Source organism: Magnolia sinica, chromosome 14 (assembly GCF_029962835.1).
Source record: "Magnolia sinica isolate HGM2019 chromosome 14, MsV1, whole genome shotgun sequence".
Taxonomy (NCBI): domain Eukaryota; kingdom Viridiplantae; phylum Streptophyta; class Magnoliopsida; order Magnoliales; family Magnoliaceae; genus Magnolia; species Magnolia sinica.
This window is the reverse complement of record NC_080586.1, coordinates 6156219-6177571: the sequence shown is the minus strand read 5'-3', so window position 1 is coordinate 6177571 and position 21353 is coordinate 6156219. Positions and strand designations below refer to the sequence as shown.

The 21353-nt window shown below is 37.4% G+C and overlaps 1 protein-coding gene across 3 annotated transcripts; it reads left to right on the top strand.

Annotated features, from left to right (window-relative positions):
• The first annotated feature begins 1904 nt into the window (after window positions 1-1904).
• Window positions 1905-15586, top strand: LOC131225125 (ATP-citrate synthase beta chain protein 1-like). Of its 3 annotated transcripts, XM_058220562.1 has the most exons (17): window positions 1905-1939; window positions 5583-5707; window positions 5854-5956; window positions 7193-7258; window positions 7355-7478; window positions 7684-7818; window positions 10737-10797; window positions 10898-10974; window positions 11708-11863; window positions 12031-12159; window positions 12319-12451; window positions 12553-12680; window positions 12882-12987; window positions 13448-13524; window positions 13660-13730; window positions 13923-14207; window positions 15295-15586. In XM_058220562.1, the coding sequence occupies exons 2-17, from the start codon at window positions 5608-5610 to the stop codon at window positions 15368-15370; spliced, it is 1827 nt and encodes a 608-aa protein (XP_058076545.1). In that variant the 5' UTR covers window positions 1905-1939; window positions 5583-5607; the 3' UTR covers window positions 15371-15586. The 3 variants fall into 3 exon arrangements, with proteins under 3 accessions (XP_058076545.1, XP_058076546.1, XP_058076547.1); XM_058220563.1 differs by lacking the exon at window positions 13923-14207; XM_058220564.1 differs by lacking the exons at window positions 13448-13524; window positions 15295-15586 and having other exon boundaries at window positions 13923-14177.
• Window positions 15587-21353: the final 5767 nt, after the last annotated feature.

The window sequence follows — 21353 nt, the reverse complement described above, 5'->3', positions numbered from 1 at the left end:
CTAGAATTCTACATCCCCATTTCAGTTAGGACAGGAGTAATCCTATGTTGAATGCCATACAGACTAATAGATCGAGATCCATAATCACAGTCCATTTTAAATATCGATCGAGCTTGTGGGTTTCCTGAAAAACCATTTAAACTACAATTGATAATTATTCTTATATAATTCAAACCATCCAGGGGTAATAGCATCGAAATTTGGATATTTGTAGAGAACCATGTCCAAGGAACTCTGTAAAATGACCCCTAAACATATGAATCCATAAGTGAGAGCCATCCCACTCTGTGACTGTATTCAAATCCAAACCATAGAAATAGTTGAACCCATTATAGCCCTTGAAATGATATTAATCTAACGGTCTCAACATCTGGTTAATGGATATTTGTTTATTAAAACTAATGACATTGTTTCATATCAAAGAACATCTATAGGAAATAAAATAAAATAAATAAAGAACTTAAATAGCAAAATGGTTAGAGCCTTGGAATGTATGGAGGGAGTCATGGGTTTGAGGTTCTTTACTCATGGCTCAGTGGTAGACTCCTTGAGTTTCAACATGGAGAGTACCCATGTGACATGTCTAAACAAATTAAAAAGAGCTTAGGTTATGGAAGAAGGAAGAAAGAAAGATTATCTTGGATAACTTATGCGCCTCTGCATTTAGCATTAAATAGGCCACATACAACTAAATTCCTACCCAAATCATGTGTATAGTGCCCTTTTCTCCATCTTAATCTTCTAAGTCTCCCATCCTTACCATACATTAGAGTATTTATCTCAATTAGTCTAAATTATTTAGGTAGCGCCTATGAAATGGAATCCGATTGTGTACTTAGTAACTCAATACCTTTTTATCAGAACGAGTGAACTTTGTTTGGCACATCGTGAATGTATGTGGTTTATCACGTTGTCCATACATTTTTTAGGCTCATTGTAAGGATTGAGCCCAAAATTAAAACATATCAAAAACTGAAGTAAACCAAATCGCAGGACGTGTGGCAATAATGATTTCCACCGTTGAAACCTCCCTAGGGCCTACAATGATGTTTATTTGTCATTCAGCCTATTCATAAGATCACTTATAAATGGACAAAGAGATACCCCCAACAATTTTTCAATACTAAACATTCAATTCACTATTTCATGTGGTGTGTTCCACTTGAGCTTTGAATGTGCTTCATTTTTTATAGCTTTAGCCCTAAAATTATCTATTGAAATTTATGAACGTGAGTGGATAAAATACATCATAAATCATGGTGGGCCCCACAGATTTTACTCAGCACACAATCCGTTTCCCTTTGAAACACTTGGTATAAATTAAACTAAATCGTGGAACCCACAATCCCTAATACATAATCCCAAAATCATATTTTTTTAACAATTCTAACATTTGACTTGTAAACACTTCTTTATTGAAATGGGAATTCCCTCTAAGAGGGTAGTTTTGTCATTTACAAAACACAACCAACTTCATCCCACTACCATTAAAGACATCCGCACCTGTTTTTTTTAATTTAAATTTTTTTTAATGAGTTAGTCGAATAATTAGGTAGTATTTTGATAAAATTTACTGAAAGCAAAAATCGTCTTTTTGGTAATATTACTAGAAAGGACGGCTATTTTAAGAAATACCGCAGGTTTGAAATGTGTCCTTCGGATCTATCTACTCTTCCAACAACACCGGTTTCATTTTTCCCCTATTCCCTGTAAGAAGAAGAACCAACAGTCGTGAACTAACTAACGTGCGCCACCACGTGATCAGCTCACCCTCTCTCTCTCTCTCTCTCTCTCTCTCTCTGGTAGCTGGAATGTTTTAATTCTCTATCTCTATCTGCTTCTATAAAAGCCTCCATCTTTCCGAGATTTTTGCATCTCTCTCTCTCTCTCTCTCTCTCTCTCTCTCTCTCCGAGGCGAAGCTCTTTGATTTGATTTCAGGTAGTTTGTTATTCTCGATTCTTCGTTGTTTGTCCGTCTGGCCATGGATTTCCGGATTTCTGACCGTCTGTGGTTGATTCCGGTGTGAGCTTTGTGCTTTATTCTCGAATTTAAGTGATTTAATGTTCGAACGGAGTGATTCTAGCTAGGTCATGATTTGGATTCTTTGTTTTAGAGTATGAAATGTGTGGAATTTTTTGATCTCGTGGTGGCCTTTGTGTGATTTTTTAGTGTTTCTAGTGTTAGATCTGGAATTCGGTCTGTTTGAGATTGTGGTTGTCTGATTCTTTTGGTTGTGTTTGCTAAAATTGTGTGGTTTCGATCGGATTTGGTAATGATTTCTCTGTTCCTGCCCCTTTTATTTTGGAAATGGTGTGATTTGGTGAAGAAAGCAGTGTTTGTGGCGTAGTATATCAGGTTTTATTGAATTTTGTTCTTGAAAAATTTTCTTAAAATTATCTAATGAAGGTTTAATTTTTGGCAATGAAGGAGATCTCTAAACAGAGAAGTTATAGGTTCCTGATGCATCTGTATGTGACTATAATTTGGGGTTTTGAGAAGTTAATAGGGTCCGGATGCATCTGTACATGACTAGCTTACTGATGATCCAATTGGCACATGTGGGGCCACAGGTTATTGAATTTTGTTCTTGAAAATTTTTCTTAAAATTATCTAATAAAGGTTTAATTTTTGGCAATGAAGGAGATCTCTAAACAGAGAAGTTATAGGTTACTGATGCATCTGTATGTGACTATAATTTGGGGTTTGAGAAGTTAATAGGGTCCGGATGCATCTGTACATGACTAGCTTACTGATGATCCAATTGGCATGTGTGGGGCCACAGGTTAGGTGATCGTGTGACCCACTACAGACGGTGGCATTCTGCTAAAAATTTTCAGGAAAAAAGATCCGTTATGGATTTCAGTTAGTATGGAAACTCGATTGTACCATACTTCTTCATCTCTCTTCGTTCTCCACCATTTCGTACCATGGTTCTTTATTCTCTTCGTTCTCTACCATTTGGTACCACACTTCTTCATCGCTCTTCAGTCTTTGTATCACACCTACTTCATTCTCCACAGTAGTCGTCTCCTGTGCTACTTTCTGTGACTATAATTTTGTTCCAGTCACGTACAGATTTTTGTACGTGACTGTAATTTCGTGATCTTGGTGGAGAGAGCCAAGATCACAGCAGTCTCTAATGAAGAGAGGGAAGCCAAGATCAGCTTACTTTTGAGCATCTGGAAAGATGGACAAGATCACAGAAAGCAACGTTAGAGATGGCCACTAGGGAGAATGAAGGAGGTATGGTATGAAGAATGAAGACAGGTGAAGAAGCATGGAAAATGGTGGAGAATGAAGAGAGGTTAAGATATATGGTATAAAATGGCAGAGAATGAAGAGGGGTTAAGATGTATGGTATAAAATGGCAGAGAATGAAGGGAGATGAAGAAATAAAAGAGGGATGCTGGGGGAAAATAACAAGGCAAATTCTAGCCTTTTATAAGTAAACTACAATCGAGTTTTTGTACTAACTGAAATCAGTTCTTTTACCCAAAATTATAGTCGCATACAGATTTTTGTCATGTTAGAAAGTTCCCTTTTTTCTGTCACATTGAAGATCTTTTTTTTTTTTTTTTAAAACATGCACTTGACACACACACCCACACACGCCATAGTGGGATTTCACCACTTATGGGTACCGAACCCAAGACCTCGTGCTGAAACTCGTCAGAGTCTACCACTGAGGTAAGGACACGAACCCACACATATTGAAGATCTACTTATGCATTCTTGGAATGTTTTGCTTTTTGTGTGTGTGTGTGTGTTATTATTATTTTATTTTATTTTTTCTTCTGTGTTCTGTAGAATACCTTTCTATTATTGATTATTTATCAAAAAACATTGTAATTAAATGTAGTCGATCCGGAATTTAGCTTCATCTGTTAGCTTTACTAGAATACGCTGTTAAGATCTGCCTTTTTATATACTGTTGGAAACTGTCACTCTTTAAGAATCTGGAGCAAACTTACAGGAATTAGGCATTTTTTTCTGATGGATTTTACAAGGGTGATTGGATATTATTAGTGCTGTACATACTTTTTCCTCTCTCCATTTTGAAGGGTGTCATTTTGAAATATTTCATTCGCTGGACATCTAACACTCCATGTAAAGGGTGGTTATTGGGTGTCAGTCTTGCCTGCATTGGCATTCTATTCATTTGCAATTTGAAACTGAAATTGCAAAAACTGTGTTAGAATTAAAAAAAATTTCCCTGCAGGTTTGATCTCTTTGGTCCACTTCACTGATTCTTTATAGATAAGCTGGCTGTGGATTCTTAATGTACCCACTCTCTATGTGTTCATTTTTTGCATTATCTTCCTCCTCCCAGCTTTTACCTTGTTTTATGCATTAACAACTATAACATATTTAGCAAAATGCAGCTTTTCACTCATTTATTAGTTCTCAGCTTTTCTCTGATATTGAGCAGATCATGAGAATGTTGAATGTGGCAACAACTTTAGAGATTGTGTGATTTGTCTCTATTAACTCAATTCATATGCTTTTTAGTTTATAGGGTTTCAGAAAGCAATAGTACTCTTTTCTCTTATTAGAATTGAGTTACATTCTGCTATCTGTTCAACAGTACAAAATCTGTGTAATGTTGGGTCAACAGGAAAATGTCAAATCTCTGTGCTGCATAAGCTAATTTTGTTGGGCCAGTAGACGAGCCGAGAGTTTTCATGTCAAAATATGGAAAATAACTTTTTTAAGTGTCCAACAAACAGGTTATTTGCTACGGAATAAAATTGACAATAAAGCTAATGGTGCCATTTTATTTCTTTCCAGTGTTTGTTACATACAAAAGATATAGGAGCTGACTTCTTGCTGAGACATCCTATATGTGATCTTACCACTCAGTGTTTTAAATAGTGAACAGTGTAGCATAATGTTCACCTCTTTGAAGTGTGTGGCGTAAGCCAGTGTTTTAAATAGATAATAGAGTGTAGCGTAGCGTTCACCTCTTTGAAGCGTGAGATGTAAGCTACCAGTTACTTCTAGATTTTTAATCAAGGTTGCATGTGGTTGCACCAATTCATGATATTCTGCACCAAATTAGACTGATTAATAATGAAATTAACAAAATTTCATCATATTTGGTGCACCCAAACGCGGCCTAAAGTAATAGGAAAGGGCAATGATTAAATATAAACGTAAAGAAAGAGCAATGAAATTGATTTACTATTGTTACACATTATTTTACTAAAAACATTGAAAAGATTAAGTAATTTTTATTGAAAATAGGAATTTGTAACCGATCATTGAAAACATTGACTTTCATGTTGTAATGAAAAATAATTCGTAATGTGGGCTATGTCGCCTATAGCGTAGTCTATGTAGCACGTAGCGTACACAAATTATCATGTAGCGTAGGCTACACATGACTTAAGCTATTTTCATTAGCCACATAGCATTAAGGCTAAGCCACGCTATGTAGTGTAAGCTAGTAGTGTAGCTATTTAAAACATTGGTACTACTTGTGTACATGTCCTCGTTGTCAGAACTCAACCTGAGTCTACCTTTGTTTCTAAGTTTTTCACTCTTGTTAATCAAAATTTAAAACTCCTGGTTCTATTTGCAGGTTGCTTTGAGTGCCTCTGTTCATCATGGCTACTGGTCAACTATTCTCACGGAATACACAAGCATTATTCTACAACTACAAGCAACTTCCCATCCAACGCATGCTTGACTTTGATTTCCTTTGTGGTGTGTATAGCTTCTCTTGTTGTTCATTAACTGCATTAAATCTTGATGCATGCATTCATATGACTTTGGAGTCATTCTGGATGGCTGTTTCTGTAATATCAAATTAGCTGGTACCTTGGTAATCATTTCCAATTTTTTGTTATCAGGGAGGGAAACGCCTTCTGTTGCTGGAATAATTAACCCCGGTGCTGAGGGATTTCAGAAACTATTTTTTGGTCAGGAGGAAATTGCCATACCAGTTCATTCAAGGTGCTGTTCTTTTTTTCTTTTTTTTGTTTGTTTGTTTTCATGATTATGTCAAAGATCTTGACTTGCGTAGTTTGACTTCCCAAAGCTATGACCTATGAGTATATGACACATGCTGAGTTTTCAGACGTAACCAAGTCCGTTGATTCATTTGGCTCTCTTCGTAACTTGATCAGCTTGGTGTGATCCAATAGATCTTGGTCAACTCAATTTTGCCTTAAGAAAATTAAGCTGAAGACGATTGTTATTATCTTTAAACAATTATCACTACGAAACAATCAGATGCTAACTCTTTTATTTTTTATTTTTTTTAATTTTTTATAGTGTGTCAATTAAAACTTTCTAGTAGGATATGGTAGTTTTCTTTATGAGAGTTCACTGATTAAGTATTAATAGCAGTTGTACAACTTTCTCTAATGTATTGGAGTGCACTTTGGCATTAACCACTGTATGACACACAAGCCACTGTCAGTGAGTGACAGCTTACCAGTGAGGAAAATGTGATGGTCTTTGGGTGTCTCTTGCAAATAAATTGGATTTCTCATCCTTGTGTAAGGATAACTGAAGTCTTCCTACCCATGAGAGTCAATATCTATATACGTTTTCTTCATTCAAGAGAAGTGTAATTCAATTTGAATAGCTCTAGTAGCATATTCAATGCAAAACAAGTAGCCATCTCTTTGCTGCACTGTGCAACTTACCCCCTGACAAGTGCATTTGTTGTCCCTACTTCCACCCCATGTGTCTCTGATTTGTCTACTCCTAAATGATTCAATTTGAATAGCTCTAGCAGTCTATACAAGACAAAAGACCTAGTCATCTTTTTGCTGCACCCTGCAGCTTGCTCATCTGTAGAGTGGTGCCCTGTCGCTACTTCACCCAGTGTCGAGGCGTGCTGACACATGTTTAGCCCAGTAAAGTGGTGTAAGATGTAAGATATCAAATAATTATAATTAGTGCTGGATCTACAGTATAATGTTTTCTTGAATAATACCAAGATAAAATACATATATTGAGTTATCCATATAATAAGCCAAATATATGAAATGTTCTATGATACTTTAAATTTAGCTAAGTGGATATGTGCATGACAAGGTGAGATCATGGATCTCAAGTCAGTTTGCTATGGTCTTCAATTAATTGTTGGGTCGAGTATGCATTTTTTAATTATTTGTATGTTTTCATCACATCTTAGGAACTACAAGTTTTCTAATCTCAGCTTTGAATTTTTTCTTGTAGCGTTGAAGCAGCTTGTGGTGCACATCCAATTGCTGATGTCTTTATCAATTTTGCATCATTTAGAAGGTTGGTTAGGAATTGACATGCTAATGTCCTGTAATATAAAATAAAATAAAATCTCTAATTTAGTCTGCATAGTAATTCCACTTGATACATCTGCAGTGCGGCTGCGTCCTCCATGGCTGCTTTGAAGCAGCCAACCATTAGAGTTGTAGCTATAATAGCTGAAGGTGTTCCAGAAGCAGATACCAAGCAGTTGATTGCATTTGCACGGGCTAATAATAAGGTGGTAAAATCATGTAAAATTCTGGACACTTTTTAAGGTTAAATCAAAAGCAATGTTACATAATAAATTCTTTGAAAATTTGAATAATATTTCCAGTTGACATGGTATTTTGCAGTTGGTTCTTCACCAAAGTTTGTTGGAATTGGCAAATTTCACCTCATATCAGATCTTAATAAATATTTTTTTTAAATGATGGTAATTGCAGGTTGTTATTGGCCCTGCTACTGTCGGAGGCGTTCAAGCTGGAGCATTCAAAATTGGTGACACAGCAGGGACAATTGACAATATAATTCAATGCAAGCTCTACAGGCCTGGATCTGTTGGATTTGTGTCCAAATCTGTACGTTCTTGCTCTAAGCCTTTGTTTGATTATATCTGCATTCATGTCATCAGACAGTCTATGTTCAGTGTGATTCTACTGTTTTTGTTTTTAAGGAGATTTTCAGATTGAACTGTGTTATGCGAATTTATAATTTGTTTGTTGTTATGTTGTCCGGGAAATTGCATTTCTATGTTCCAAAGCAAATTGCACATGCTAAGAATGTTTTCAAAGTTCATATGCGAAATTATATTAAATTCCTCAAATTTGGACATGATTTAATTCTGATCTCTTTCTATAATACTGAACTTGTATGAAAAGCATCGTTTTATGTAAGCTTGACATGTTTGTGAGATTCTTTGAAAGGTCTTTTTTTAAAGAGTCACTTGATGTCTAATTTGGGTTTTTAAATCCAAATGTCACTCAGAAATTGTTAAGAACAGTGCTGAGTTGGGCTACTTGGACTTGTTATGAGCATTTTGCTTCAGTTTAATTTTAAGATATTTTAGATACAACTCACAAAAAGAAGGGGAACATCAAGACACTGTGGCCAATAGTCCTATTTCATCATCATCACCTAAGCCTTATACCAATAATTGGGGTTGGCCAATAGTAATATTTATGTGCCATTAATATTTTTATCAGCCGGGAGAATTTATTGTTGAAAAGGAAAAGTGTAGAAACCAAGATCTGAGATTGTTGCTGTCGTCATCATAGCCTGGTCTCTGCTATTTGGGTTGGCTTTAAGAATCCTGTTTTGCAAATCATCAAGATTTGAAACAGGAATTCTCATGGTTGCTTGGCATACGTTTGACAAGCAGCCACCCACCTGGAATCAGCTGGTGCATTGCTACTAGGCTGTGGAGTAAACATGTAATCACTGTTTCTCTTCATTTTGATGGTCAAGCTGCGATAGGTAGGGCAATACCCCTTCACTCCCAATTCAAGTCATGCAATGAGAACTTGTCAAGTATAGGTACTATCTATCTATATATATATATATATAAACCCTCAAAAAAATGGAAAAGGTTCAATGAGTGGAACTTCCATCAAATTTCACTATGATTATGATGAAAATAGCAGCAACAACAACAATAACAAGGATAATAACAATTGTTATTAAAAGATTATGATTTATGAGTTGAACACTATGTTTGATTTCAATTTTCCAAAATTTGTAATTGAATCTTATTATGACTGAATAAAAAACAAGGATCATGGTTGTAGGTGTAACCATGCCCTAAGAAATTACTATATTTTCCTTCCTTTATCTTTCAAAGTTATTTGGGCCTCTGAAGCCTAAATGACATCAACTGCACTTATATCAAGCATTAGAGGGATTTTGAGTTTGTGTCTTTTCAAAATATACAGTGCATGGAATGAAGATAGTTATGTTGGAGGCAAAGATGTTGATAAATTTGATATTTATTGACAATATAACATAGATTGTTAGATTTGAGTGCTTCCATTCATTTGTTTGGGGCTTTTAGCTTTGGAACTTGAAGGTCCAAAAAATGATTTTCTATCTTCCTCTTCTTATTTTTTGTTTCTAAACAACAACAAAGAATGTGTTGTAGTATTATTTTGAGTACAAAGAATTTGCTGTAGTATTATTTTGATGTTGTGTGATGGAACAATAGAACCTAGAAGATTTTATCATATCCTTTTTAAAAAAAAATAAAAAAATATCATTTTATATTTTTCTATATTTTATTAGAACCATAAAAATCTTACAATCTCTCTTTTATTATTTACCACTTAAATCTCAGACCCGTTAAGATTGTATGTAGTACGGTTTTCAGAGCATTGATTAATAATATTGAAGCTTACAGCTCTTCATTACTAAATTACATAGTAATTGAACTAAATTGAACGCAAGAACAGACCATCTATGATGTTTATGGGCCAGCTTGGGCGACTTTTTGGCCCAATCAATAAATGGGTTAGGCTTGGGCTGACTGCAACCAACCCAGCCAGTTGCCAAACCTGCTGATTCCCACTCCTGCTCTATGCAGCTAAGTTGTTAGTTTTGGGACAAACTAACAAATAATGGGAACTGTAATAAAAATGTTTTATATGAAGTGTTTACGCACACTTGTTCACTTCAAAGTAAGGCAGCTTGTGTGTGTCAAACTTGTCTAGGTGTGTTTTTACTCCATCAGCCTCATATCCTTGTAACATGAGATATTCCTTAAGCAGTGGCATGATGAGGTGATATAGTCATTGAACTAAGTTGTAGGAGTTGAGATGTGGCCACTTGTTGCTTGAGACCTGCAGTAACCACTTCACAGAGATGCAAACACCTTTATTGGGGAGTATCTCGAAACTGAATATCCTCCATCAGTGGCAACATATCCTAACCCGTAGTACTGCCTCATTTAGCACAGCAAGATGCCTCTGGCTCCCCCAGATTTCTGACTTTAGTTGAAAGTTGAAAAATAATTCCTTCTGGTGCATAGTTCCACTGTGCATTGGGTTGGCCGGCATTGGCGAAGTTGTATGAGATGATGGCAAGGACAAGATTGGTCTTTCTGGGACCACCATGCATATGTGGCATGGAATGAGCTGGAAACATCTGGCCTTAGAGAGCATTCAATATTTATTGTCCTTCTTTCAACACCCTTGATTGTGGAGGGTGACTCAAAGCTCAACCAAGTAGGCAACATCACAAGAGTGTGAGCCATGTAGGCTATCTCTTTTGGTGGATGTGATTACAGTCTTGGTTTTGAAGATGGATGCCTCATATTCTCATACTTCAAGGAAAGGTTAATGATCACTAACATTCTTCCATGTTGTGTGGAGGGATTCACTTTGTATTGGTGTTTTGTTGCCTCTTTCTTGATGTATCTCTTTTCCTCTTGGTTGATATATTATAGAATATTTCTGTTAATTGTCAGAAAAAAAGACAATCAGATTTTATTTATTTATTATTATTTCAGGGGGGCATGTCAAATGAACTTTACAACACAATTGCACGTGTAACGGACGGAATTTATGAAGGTATCTACATGTTTATGCCAATGATCTTACTGTCTTATGTTGGTAGCAACTGTATTAGATGGATTTGGGGCCTGTACAAATGCTTTTCGAAACATTTCAGGCATAGCGATTGGAGGAGATGTATTTCCAGGGTCAACTCTTTCTGATCATGTCCTGCGGTTTAACCACATCCCACAGGTAATTATTTGTTCACATAATTGCTCTAGCATGCCTTGTTTTTAATTTCTTTTTTAAAGAAGAAGATTGTATTTACATTTTCCCTATGGATTTGCAGAAATTTAATCCTGGTGTTTGACCTAGTTAGAAAAAATCTACCCAATTTAAGCATAAACTCTTTGAATGCTGCATTTTTACTGGTAAAAGCATGCATCAACCTCAATAACATGATCATGATCCAGCAAACTTATCCCTTGCTCCAACTGTCCAACCTTGTTCTGAAGGCTGAAGCTGAGACTTGAACCTTGCAAGCTGAGCATGAACGTTCAAAGAGAAGGTTGTTAATGTCATCGTCAGTTTAAAACCTCTGAATTTTGTCCTAATTCTGTTGCTCATGCTGTGTCAGACTGGACAAACTTGGAAGTGTCATCTCAGAGCAATGGCCTGATAAAGGAATGAGCTTTCACTGTGTCCAAACTATGATATTTTTCTTAACATTTTCACCCTAAAAAATTAGATACCATGGATACTACAACTGTAAAGCTTAATCTGTCAGCCTACTGCCAAATTTTAGGCCAGTCTTTGTTCCTAGACCATCTAAAGGATACACTTCCTAACCTTTAAACTTTGCAATCAAGTTCTGCTCTAAACTCTTTAAACCATGAATTATTTGATCCAAGTTCATAAGATTGTGTTTGTCCCCACCTATTCCAAGGAACTTTTCCTCTCTTACAAGATGCCATATCCAACTCAGGTCAAAATGATGGTTGTGCTAGGGGAACTTGGCGGGCGAGATGAGTACTCTCTAGTTGAAGCCCTAAAACAGGGACGTGTCCAGAAACCAGTGGTTGCCTGGGTTAGTGGAACTTGTGCACGACTGTTCAAGTCAGAGGTGCAATTTGGCCATGCGGTAAGCTATTTACATCTGGCATTTTTTTATTTTTATTTTGCCTTGATAGAGTGGAATGGTGCAACGGGATTCGTGCGCCCAACCCCAATTAGTTGGGATAATGCTTTGATGATAATGATGATCATGATGATGACTTAACTAATTTTGCACAATCTTTCCAAAACTAGGGTGCCAAAAGTGGTGGTGAGTTGGAGTCTGCACAAGCAAAAAATCAGGCATTGAAGGAAGCAGGAGCAGTTGTTCCCACTTCCTATGAAGCACTAGAGGGTGCTATCAAAGAGACATTTGAGAAACTTGTAAGTTTATTCCATATGATAATCATTTCTGCTACATATTTATGACACATTTTTGTGATTAGGAAAGCATACCCCATAAACACATATGGAATCATGCTTGCATGGAAACTTTCTCTTTATATAACATTCTCTTTTATCACATGCTCTCATGTCTCTTAGGTTGAAGAAGGGAAGATTTCATCAGTGCCCGAAGTTAAGCCTCCTCCCATCCCTGAGGATCTGAACTCTGCAATTAAAAGTGGGAAAGTTCGGGCTCCAACTCATATTATCTCCACCATCTCTGATGACAGAGGTTTGAATCAGGCCACCCTCTACCTTTCACTTTATTTTCCAAGCCTTTGTGAGCATGAGCAAGAACACAACTGAATCTCGTTCTCTGTGTTCGATTTGCAGGTGAAGAACCATGTTATGCTGGAGTCCCAATGTCTACCATTGTTGAGCAGGGATATGGTGTGGGCGATGTTATCTCCCTTCTTTGGTTCAAGCGCAGTCTTCCTCGTTACTGTACACAGTTCATTGAGGTGGGTTTATCATTAAGGGGTTTTTTTTATAGAGCACACCTCTATTTCTTTGAGCGGATTTATATCTTACTTTGGTAAAACCTTTATTATTTGCTAAAACATTTAAAATAAGTCAACCATATCCAAAGTACTTTGTCACTTTTGGAAAACATGGATTTCTTCTCTACACCGTAGCTCACCAAAATATGTGGCTTTCATCAGATTTGCATTATGTTATGTGCCGACCATGGTCCCTGTGTCTCTGGTGCTCACAACACTATAGTCACAGCAAGGGCTGGCAAGGATCTTGTTTCAAGCCTTGTTTCAGGTAAATTACAACTGCCCAACGACATTCCCATGTTTTGTATTTCCTGTTCTCCCTTCATGTTGTAATTAGGGCAATCAACAGACCGAGGTCTGTCCAAGGCTGGTCTGGATAATAAATCCTAGGCCTGAGCCTGGCCCAGGCTCTTGTTAAGCCAAAATGAGTCCAGTCCCTGATGATTATGCATGGTCTAAACCGAAGCCCAGCCACCCACTTCTGTGCAAGATCTGGGCTGCTCATTATGTGTGCCCCATTATGCATGATAAACATGTTTTTGAAAGCCTAAACGGGCCAGGATGGGCCAGGCTTGAATTTTAGGCCCAGGCCCAGTATTCCAGCCCCAGCCGGCCCTGAATTTGGAGCGGGGACTGTAATGTTTTTGACATTTCCTGTAGTATTTTAAGAAGCTTATGAGAGTAGATCTTGCAATGAGATTTGGAAATTGAATCCATTTCTGAAACAGGGTTGCTTACAATTGGTCCACGATTTGGTGGGGCCATTGATGATGCTGCTCGATACTTTAAGGATGCATACGACAGGGTGAGTTGGGATAATTAGCAGCATGGGTACTTTTTCATGACTGCTCTTCCCAGGGAAAATAGAGGATGCTTTCTGCTCTGGTTACTGTTAGAGTGTGAACACAACAAAACATGATCTCCATGCTGTTTTTCTCAGGGTCTGAGTGCTTACGAGTTCGTGGAGGGGATGAAAAAGAAGGGCATCCGTGTACCTGGAATTGGACACAGGTATCAGCACATCTTTATAATATAAAATCTGTTATAACACTAACGTAGAAAATCTCTTAACTGAAACAAGTTTATCAATGCCATGTAAATACCATCTCCATAAAAACAATAGTCTAATCAGCTTTTTCAGGGTATATGAGTCTCTTTTTTCGGTCTTTTAAAATTGGGAAATGTTCTCTGCTTGTGGCTTAGGATCAAGAGAGGGGACAACAGAGATCAGAGAGTAGAGCTACTGCAAAAGTACGCACACACGCATTTCCCATCTGTGAAATACATGGAATATGCAGTTCAAGTTGAGTCCTACACTCTGTCAAAAGCGAATAACCTCGTCCTCAATGTTGATGGCGCGATTGGGTCACTTTTCTTGGATCTTCTAGCTGGCAGTGGAATGTTCAACAAGCAAGAGATTGATGAGATCGTTGAGATTGGATATTTGAATGGGCTCTTTGTTCTGGCACGTTCGATTGGTCTGATTGGGTGAGTTGGATTCCATGTCAGAAATATCCAATTTGGCTCTTAAATGTGAGGATGATCCCATCTACAAATGACATGCTGAAACTTGGTCAATAGAACATCCCTACGCACAAATGGAGGGAATGGCCTGGACTGATGGGCATGTGCACTGAAAGGATGGTGGAGATGGTTACACCAATTTCAGCGGGTAGTTGTATGAATGATCATCCAACAACTTGATCCTCCCTGACCTTTAGGCATAGGCTTGATTCTGCATATGATTGTGGGTTACTTGCATTTCCTGTGTTAATTGTTCCATGCATTTGTTTAGAGGAATTATGGGGTCCTCTGCATCCACAAATGTATAGCTTGCTGGCCCACAGGATTCAATACATGCTTGGGACATGGTTCTGTGATCCATTTCATCAATCTGATGGGCCCAACCAATGGGTGGGAGATGCCAGATTGGATGCTTTTAATGCATCATCAATTAATGGCCTGCAGATATATGGTTAAGGAGAAAATGCAGCAACTTCCACCTTCAATGGAAAATGGACAGGATCAAAAGGTTGAGATCTTCGAATCCTGGAGATTTGAGTGCATCTCCCATGCTGTTAGCCCATTTGTCTAAATCACCAAACCATGGGCCCCACATGGGGTCCTTCATGTCAGCAAAGCGTATGGAGCCCTATAAGCCAGGATCTTGTAATTCCTCTAGCATGATATCCTTTAGGGTTGGCAATGGACCCGGGCAAGGCCATTGTTGTTCTTGCCCTTTTCTTTTGTTCTCTCTCTCTCAAAAAAAAATAAAAATAAATTAAGGACAAGGGCTAGGCTGAGCAAAAGCCAAATTTTGAATAGACTCAACCTGGCCCAATCAGATCAAAATTGCGGCCTGAGACATTTCCAGGTCCGACAATTGCCACCCTTAATATCTGCAGTGAAAATCAAGAGCTGAACATGGATTTGGTCCTTTTGGAAACCCTTTCATCAAGTTTACTGATAGCAAAGATTATGAACTGTCTACTGACAGGAAATTTGGTCTCTTTTAACTTATACTATGCAAATAATAGTTTTCTAAATTTAGTTGATATTTTTCTTGAATTTGCAGGCACACATTTGACCAGAAGAGATTAAAGCAGCCACTGTACCGCCACCCATGGGAGGATGTTCTTTATACCAAGTGATCTGTTCCGTATGCAAGGTCCTAAAGCTGCTCTCTCCTCCCCCCTCCCCCCTACCCCCGCCACTTTTTATTTTTTTTATTTTTCTCTCCTGGCAATTTTCTCCAATCATTATTGGAGCTTTGAACTGGCATTTGTACTGCTAATCACAGGCTGCTCATTTAATTTAGCTGTGTTGTTAGAAATGAAATGAGTAATTTCCATGCGCTTGAAATTCAATTCATTTGGCCTTTACAAAGGTTCCTTTTTAGAGGGGGGGTTAAATAAAATATCTGATCTTTTAGGGTGCCTTTGGTTGCACCAAATTAGATTCGTTAATCATGAAATAGTGCAACCAAATGCACCCGTAGATAAATTCTCTCTCTTCATGAATTCTTCTTTGATTTTTCACTGTCATAGATGATTGTCTTGCCGAATCATTCTGGAAGCATAATTTTGTAAGATTGGTGTTCATCAGAGCCGCTTTAAATCGTAAAATACCCTATGGAAGTGACATCTTAAGTCTAGACTCATCCTCCTTGATTTGCATGTAACTATTTTTCCATCTTGGAAATTGAACAGTAGAAACAATTCAAGAAAGAGAACTGATTGCCTACCAACTTTTATGCCTAATTGGATTTTTGTTTCCATTTTGCCCTTGAAATTGGATACTTAAAACAGGAAAAGTGCTTGTAAAAAGAGAACCTCAGGTTAAGCCAGCCTATAACTGTTTGTAGGTGACCACTTCTTACTCTTGTGTGTGCGTGCTCGTGCGTGTTCTTTTGCATGGAGGTGAAGGAAAGCCCATGAACAAATGCATAGCCCTAACACCAATATTTATAGGCATCAAAACACCTCTTGTTTCTTTTATGCCCATGGCAATGAGCTGTATTGAATTATCATGCTCTCTTCTAAATGAAAATGCAATCTACACCCTCCAAATTAGATTGGTTTAGTGTGAGACCTCTGAGATTGTAATCCTCTCTAGGAGATAATATTGTACCAAATCAAGTAGTAGCCAAAGACAACTTGTCCCAGTATCCAACCGCTTCCCCTAAACTGTTAATTTGACACATTCAATCGGGCAGTTTCGATGTCATGTAGACATTCATACAGGTCCCAATGCTCCAATTGTGATATATACTTATCAAGTTTTCAGATCGAATGGGTTTTACTCTTACACTCGCTCAATCAAATCCCATTGAAATAATTGATATATATATATATAAAATAAGTAAATACTTTTTCAAAACTATTCACAACAAAATTCAATAGTCCGTGTGATCTGGCACCTTGACAATTCTCCTGCTCATTATCATCACTAAGTGATTATTCTCAATTATCCTCTAACCCATCTTTGTGACCTGATCTTGACCTGTTTACTTTCCCAACATGCTTCCAACGTAGTCGAATCTATATATATGACTTTGAGGCTATACACAAATTAAAGTAGTGCCACCTTATCCCAATCTTGCCACGTAGCGTAGAGTAATAAGAATATATGAGTCACCTGAAGGACCAGCATACACACCCAATAACAGTATGGAATAAATCAATCGCTTTGTAAGTAAAAGGTATCAGCAACATGTGTGACTCAATTCACACATCATGATTAATCAAGAGTTCATCAAATACACGACCATGTCATGGGATCTACCCGTGCACAATAGTCTACATTGTCCTTTAATCGACAATTATCAAGAACATCTCATTGTGTCACATCCATACATGTGAATATGCCCTATGTCCATATTGGTTTGATGTGCTGCACATAATCTAACATAGGGGTATGAGCTTGGGACCAATGCGCTAGTGCGGCATCCTATGTCTGTACTTGTGTGAGTGTGATTTGTCTGCGGAATAAGGTCTTCTAATGGTCGTTTGGATGCATTGAACTCTCTACCTAGGTTCCATGGAAAGGAATCTTTACTTTCCAGAACTCATCTTCCATTAATTAGGCCGTTCCTGTGGAGCTTGAGCTCACAAGCAGAGTGGAAGGTTGAATTTTAAATCTAGTAATTTTTTTTTTTTTTAACACACCAACCCACACCACATGGGCACTTGATGCCATGATCTCAGTGTTGAAACAGAGTTTGCCTACTACTGAGCCATGGAGCCAGACCCATTTAGTAATTGGTGTAGAGCCTACTTGGGTTCTTGGAAATAAAAGGGGAGAGTGACGTTTTCTTTGAAAGATAATTTCCAAGAGAGCATAAGAGAGAATGGAATCGTAGCAGGAGAGTTGGGGAAATTATTCTAGGATATATATAAAAGAAAATGACATTTTCCTCAATTGGGATCAGTTGAAAACATTTTTCAAAGATGTGTTTTCATATATATATATATAACACAATCCTAGAATAATTTCCCCAACTCTCCTGCTACGATTCCATTCTCTCCCAATTGAGGAAAATGTCATTTTCTTTTATATATATATATATATATAAAACTCCAAAAAATGGAATCCATGAAAATCTATGTTTCAATAATGTTATTGGATATAGCAATTGGATAATTGTTACAAATTCCTATTCTTTTGTTTCGCTGCGATCAAACAAAACCTAATAATTATTAAAAGCATTGTCGACATTTTAATTCATTGGTTGGTTTCAATGGGTATATCTCATCATGGGTGGCCCATGTCGAAAAATCTCAATGATCATCGAGATCTTTGATGTCAATACAGATGATGGTTCCAAACGATGGTCCATGTTTTAGGCAGCAAGCATCTCTGATCAATGGGATTTTTTTATTATTATTATCCATTAACATAGAGCACTAAAAGATGTACGGTCAAGATTGCTATGTGTATGCACACAAAGGGCAAGCAGCAAATGTTGGGAGCACTGCTAACAAAATTCTCCTAAAATTACAAGAGTGGGCCCACATCATGTGAAGGTCCACGTGATCAAAGCTTTTCATGAAATTGCATTTCACGTGAAATAGTTCGAAGCGACATTGATTGACGTTTCCCATCCAGACTAGCTGCAAAGAATGGAAGTTCGATTTTAAAAGAAAATGATTTATTTACAAAAAGGGTTCTTCTAACTTTTATTTTTGTGGGCCCATCTCTTATCCATTACGTGGAAATGACTAAGTTGCCCTTTTAGGCTTGTCGAGGTAAAATCATCAGGTGGGCCACACCATGTAACAACGAACAACCGCCCAAACACCTCCAATCTACGTGTCGCCCACACAATGGTTGGTCTACCTAATTTATCTGGCCTCCCATTTTCATCGTAAAGCGACGGTTTTGGACGGAAGCAGATTGGGTGGTGACCCAACAATATCGACATCACTGGTGACCCGACTCTGTGGGGCCCACTGTGATGTATGTATTTCATCTATGCCGTTCATCTATTTTTCCAGGTTGTGTTAAGGCATGATTCCAAAATTGAAGCATATTCAAAACTCAAGTGGACCACAGCATAGGAAAGAGTGGGTTGAATGCCTATCTTGAAAACTTCCTGCGGGTAACAGACGTTTTGTATTGAGCTGATATTTGTATTTTTCCTTCGTTCAGATTTGTGTGATATTTTGAACGGATTAGATGGCAAATAAATATCATGGTGGGCCTAATAAGGTTTCAACATTGGACCACTGTTTCTTGTTCTGTGGTCCACTTGACAATTGGATATGCTTCAATTTTGGGCTCGTGCCCTAACATGAGCTGTTAAAACGGATGGACGGTGTGGATAAACACATACATCATGGTGGGGCCCACAGAGTCCGGTCGCCAAGGATATCAATGGTGTTTAGGGTCACAGGCCAGTCCGCTTCAATTTTGGACGGGTTGGATGACATGCACACACCCGGTTGGGCCCCACTCCTCGAAATCAAACCATTTTGTAAGGGGTATTTTAATATGACAAACGCTTAAATGACTTAACGTGCATAAAATCTACTCCATCCATCAGATGCATCATCCCTTCTTTACGGTTGATTCCAAAAATCACGTTGATTCAACACTCAGGTGGGCCATCCCATAAATTATACTTAAAAATATCTAAATTCGCCTGCTGTGATGAACATGAATTTTTTTGAATACCATGATTTGTGGGTACTTGAGGAGGACAATCAGATGAATGGATTGAATGACGTCTCATCCCAACTTTTTCCAAAAGTGTGGCCCACCTAGTTCTAAAAGGTCATGATTTTTGGGCTCAAAGCTGGAAATTAGGCAAGTTACCTGATGGACAGTGTGGAACTCATGAAAGTCACTGCGCCAAGTACACCAGCATTGTCCTTTTCATATGGTTCAGAATTTAAAGTTTATATTGGTGGTGCCCATGGTTCATCAATCCAAACCAGTGATGTTATGTGTCCCACCACCACCGATATCCAAAGCCCCTAAATGGAAAATTTATTTGTTGCCTCTCGGCTTCAAACTCAATGGTGTGTGATTTATGCTGAATATATGCCAGTGTGTTAGAATTGACTGTGAAACTCAATTCCAACTGAAAAACCTTCATCCCAAGTGACAAGATAGACGAAGTATATGACTATAATCTGAAAAAATTGGCTGCCTAATAAATCATCTTAATATGTTTTTTAAAATAATTATGTAATTATCGGAGAGTAAGATTCATCTTCCGAAAATATATTATACATTGCCTTCCATATGAAAGGATTTTTAGATAAAGAAGTAAACAAAAAAAAAAAAAAACACTTATAGCCGACCACGGAAAGTGACTGCATAACACCTTTTTGACAAAAGAATTGCTTATAATATAATGAAAATCTTCTAATGTATGAGCGTATGCTGAATTACCGCTAAGCATTATAGCTACTGTATTACTACTACTCTCACTGTAAGATGAAGCGATTGGTTATATTAAGGAATGTAAAAGATGGATTATGCTAAAGAACATAAGTATAATTGATAGATTTAATTTGTTTAATTATATTAACACAAAACAGTTCACTTTATTGACTCTTTTGTTATTTATAAATTTCTTTAAGATAGTTATCTAGATGTTTCTTCTCACATTCAATCAATTACAACAGCTGCTTCAACACAACCTCGACTTTTAAAACTCTTCTGGGACAACTGTCCTTGTAACCACTCTTTAGCACTACTTTTCTCTCAACAAGGTGCCATCTTTCACTGCGTGGCCATGATTTGTCTTCAGGTGACGTGTATTGCAACATGCATCCTAAATATCTTTAAAGATCTTAAGCTTGCTCTATATTATATGTGCAATAACATGCGTCCTTTTTTAACTGATTTTTATAAAAATTGAAAAAAGAAAAAAAAGAAAAAAAAAACTGCATCAATCTCAACCCTTCAATGAGTGGCCAACTAATAGTTGACCAGGAAAGACAATACATCAACCATTCATATTCAACTAAAACTGCCAAATAATCTGTGGCTACATTTCTCATTGAGGTGGGCTTCCGGTGCATGGGCTACTAGTTTTTGGGTGTCCAACCCAATAATTGTATAGATCTCATTTTTGGGACGTGTCATTATCATAGTGAGCCCCACTTGATGCACGTGCACACAATGCCGTGGACCCCACATAAACAGTTGAATAATATTCACAGACAACTGAATAAATTGAAAGCACTATCATAACTTTTTACACGCAAGAATATAATAGCTGCAGAAAATGCTTTTTCTACAAATTACACGCAAGAATATAATAGCTGCAGAAAATGCTTTTTCTACAATAACGTTTGTAGGGAACCCACTCTCTCTACATATAGTAATAAAATAGTTTTATCATATGAATAGAAAAGATGGGTGTGCCTATTAAAAAAGGTGGTTGCAAATATCAATTTTAAAGGAAATAGAAAAAAAAATAAAAATTGAGGGTCATTATTCTCAATTTGAAGGGCTAAAAAATCATTTTGTACATTTGGGACAATTAAATCTCTGTCCTTTTTCCTGATATTTATGATTTTTGGTATACGTCTTTCATTTTGTTTCATGTACTTGTACAGTCCATCTCTATCATGATACTGATATTTAGACCCACTTAATTGATAGATACACGCTCTTTTA

Coding starts and splice junctions, on each gene's coding strand:
- LOC131225125 (XM_058220562.1), top strand. CDS start 5,608: ATGGCTACTGGTCAACTATTCTCACGGAATACACAAGCATTATTCTAC. Junction 10,798..10,897: donor AACGGACGGAATTTATGAAG/GTATCTACATGT, acceptor GAAACATTTCAG/GCATAGCGATTGGAGGAGAT. Junction 12,160..12,318: donor AAGAGACATTTGAGAAACTT/GTAAGTTTATTC, acceptor CATGTCTCTTAG/GTTGAAGAAGGGAAGATTTC.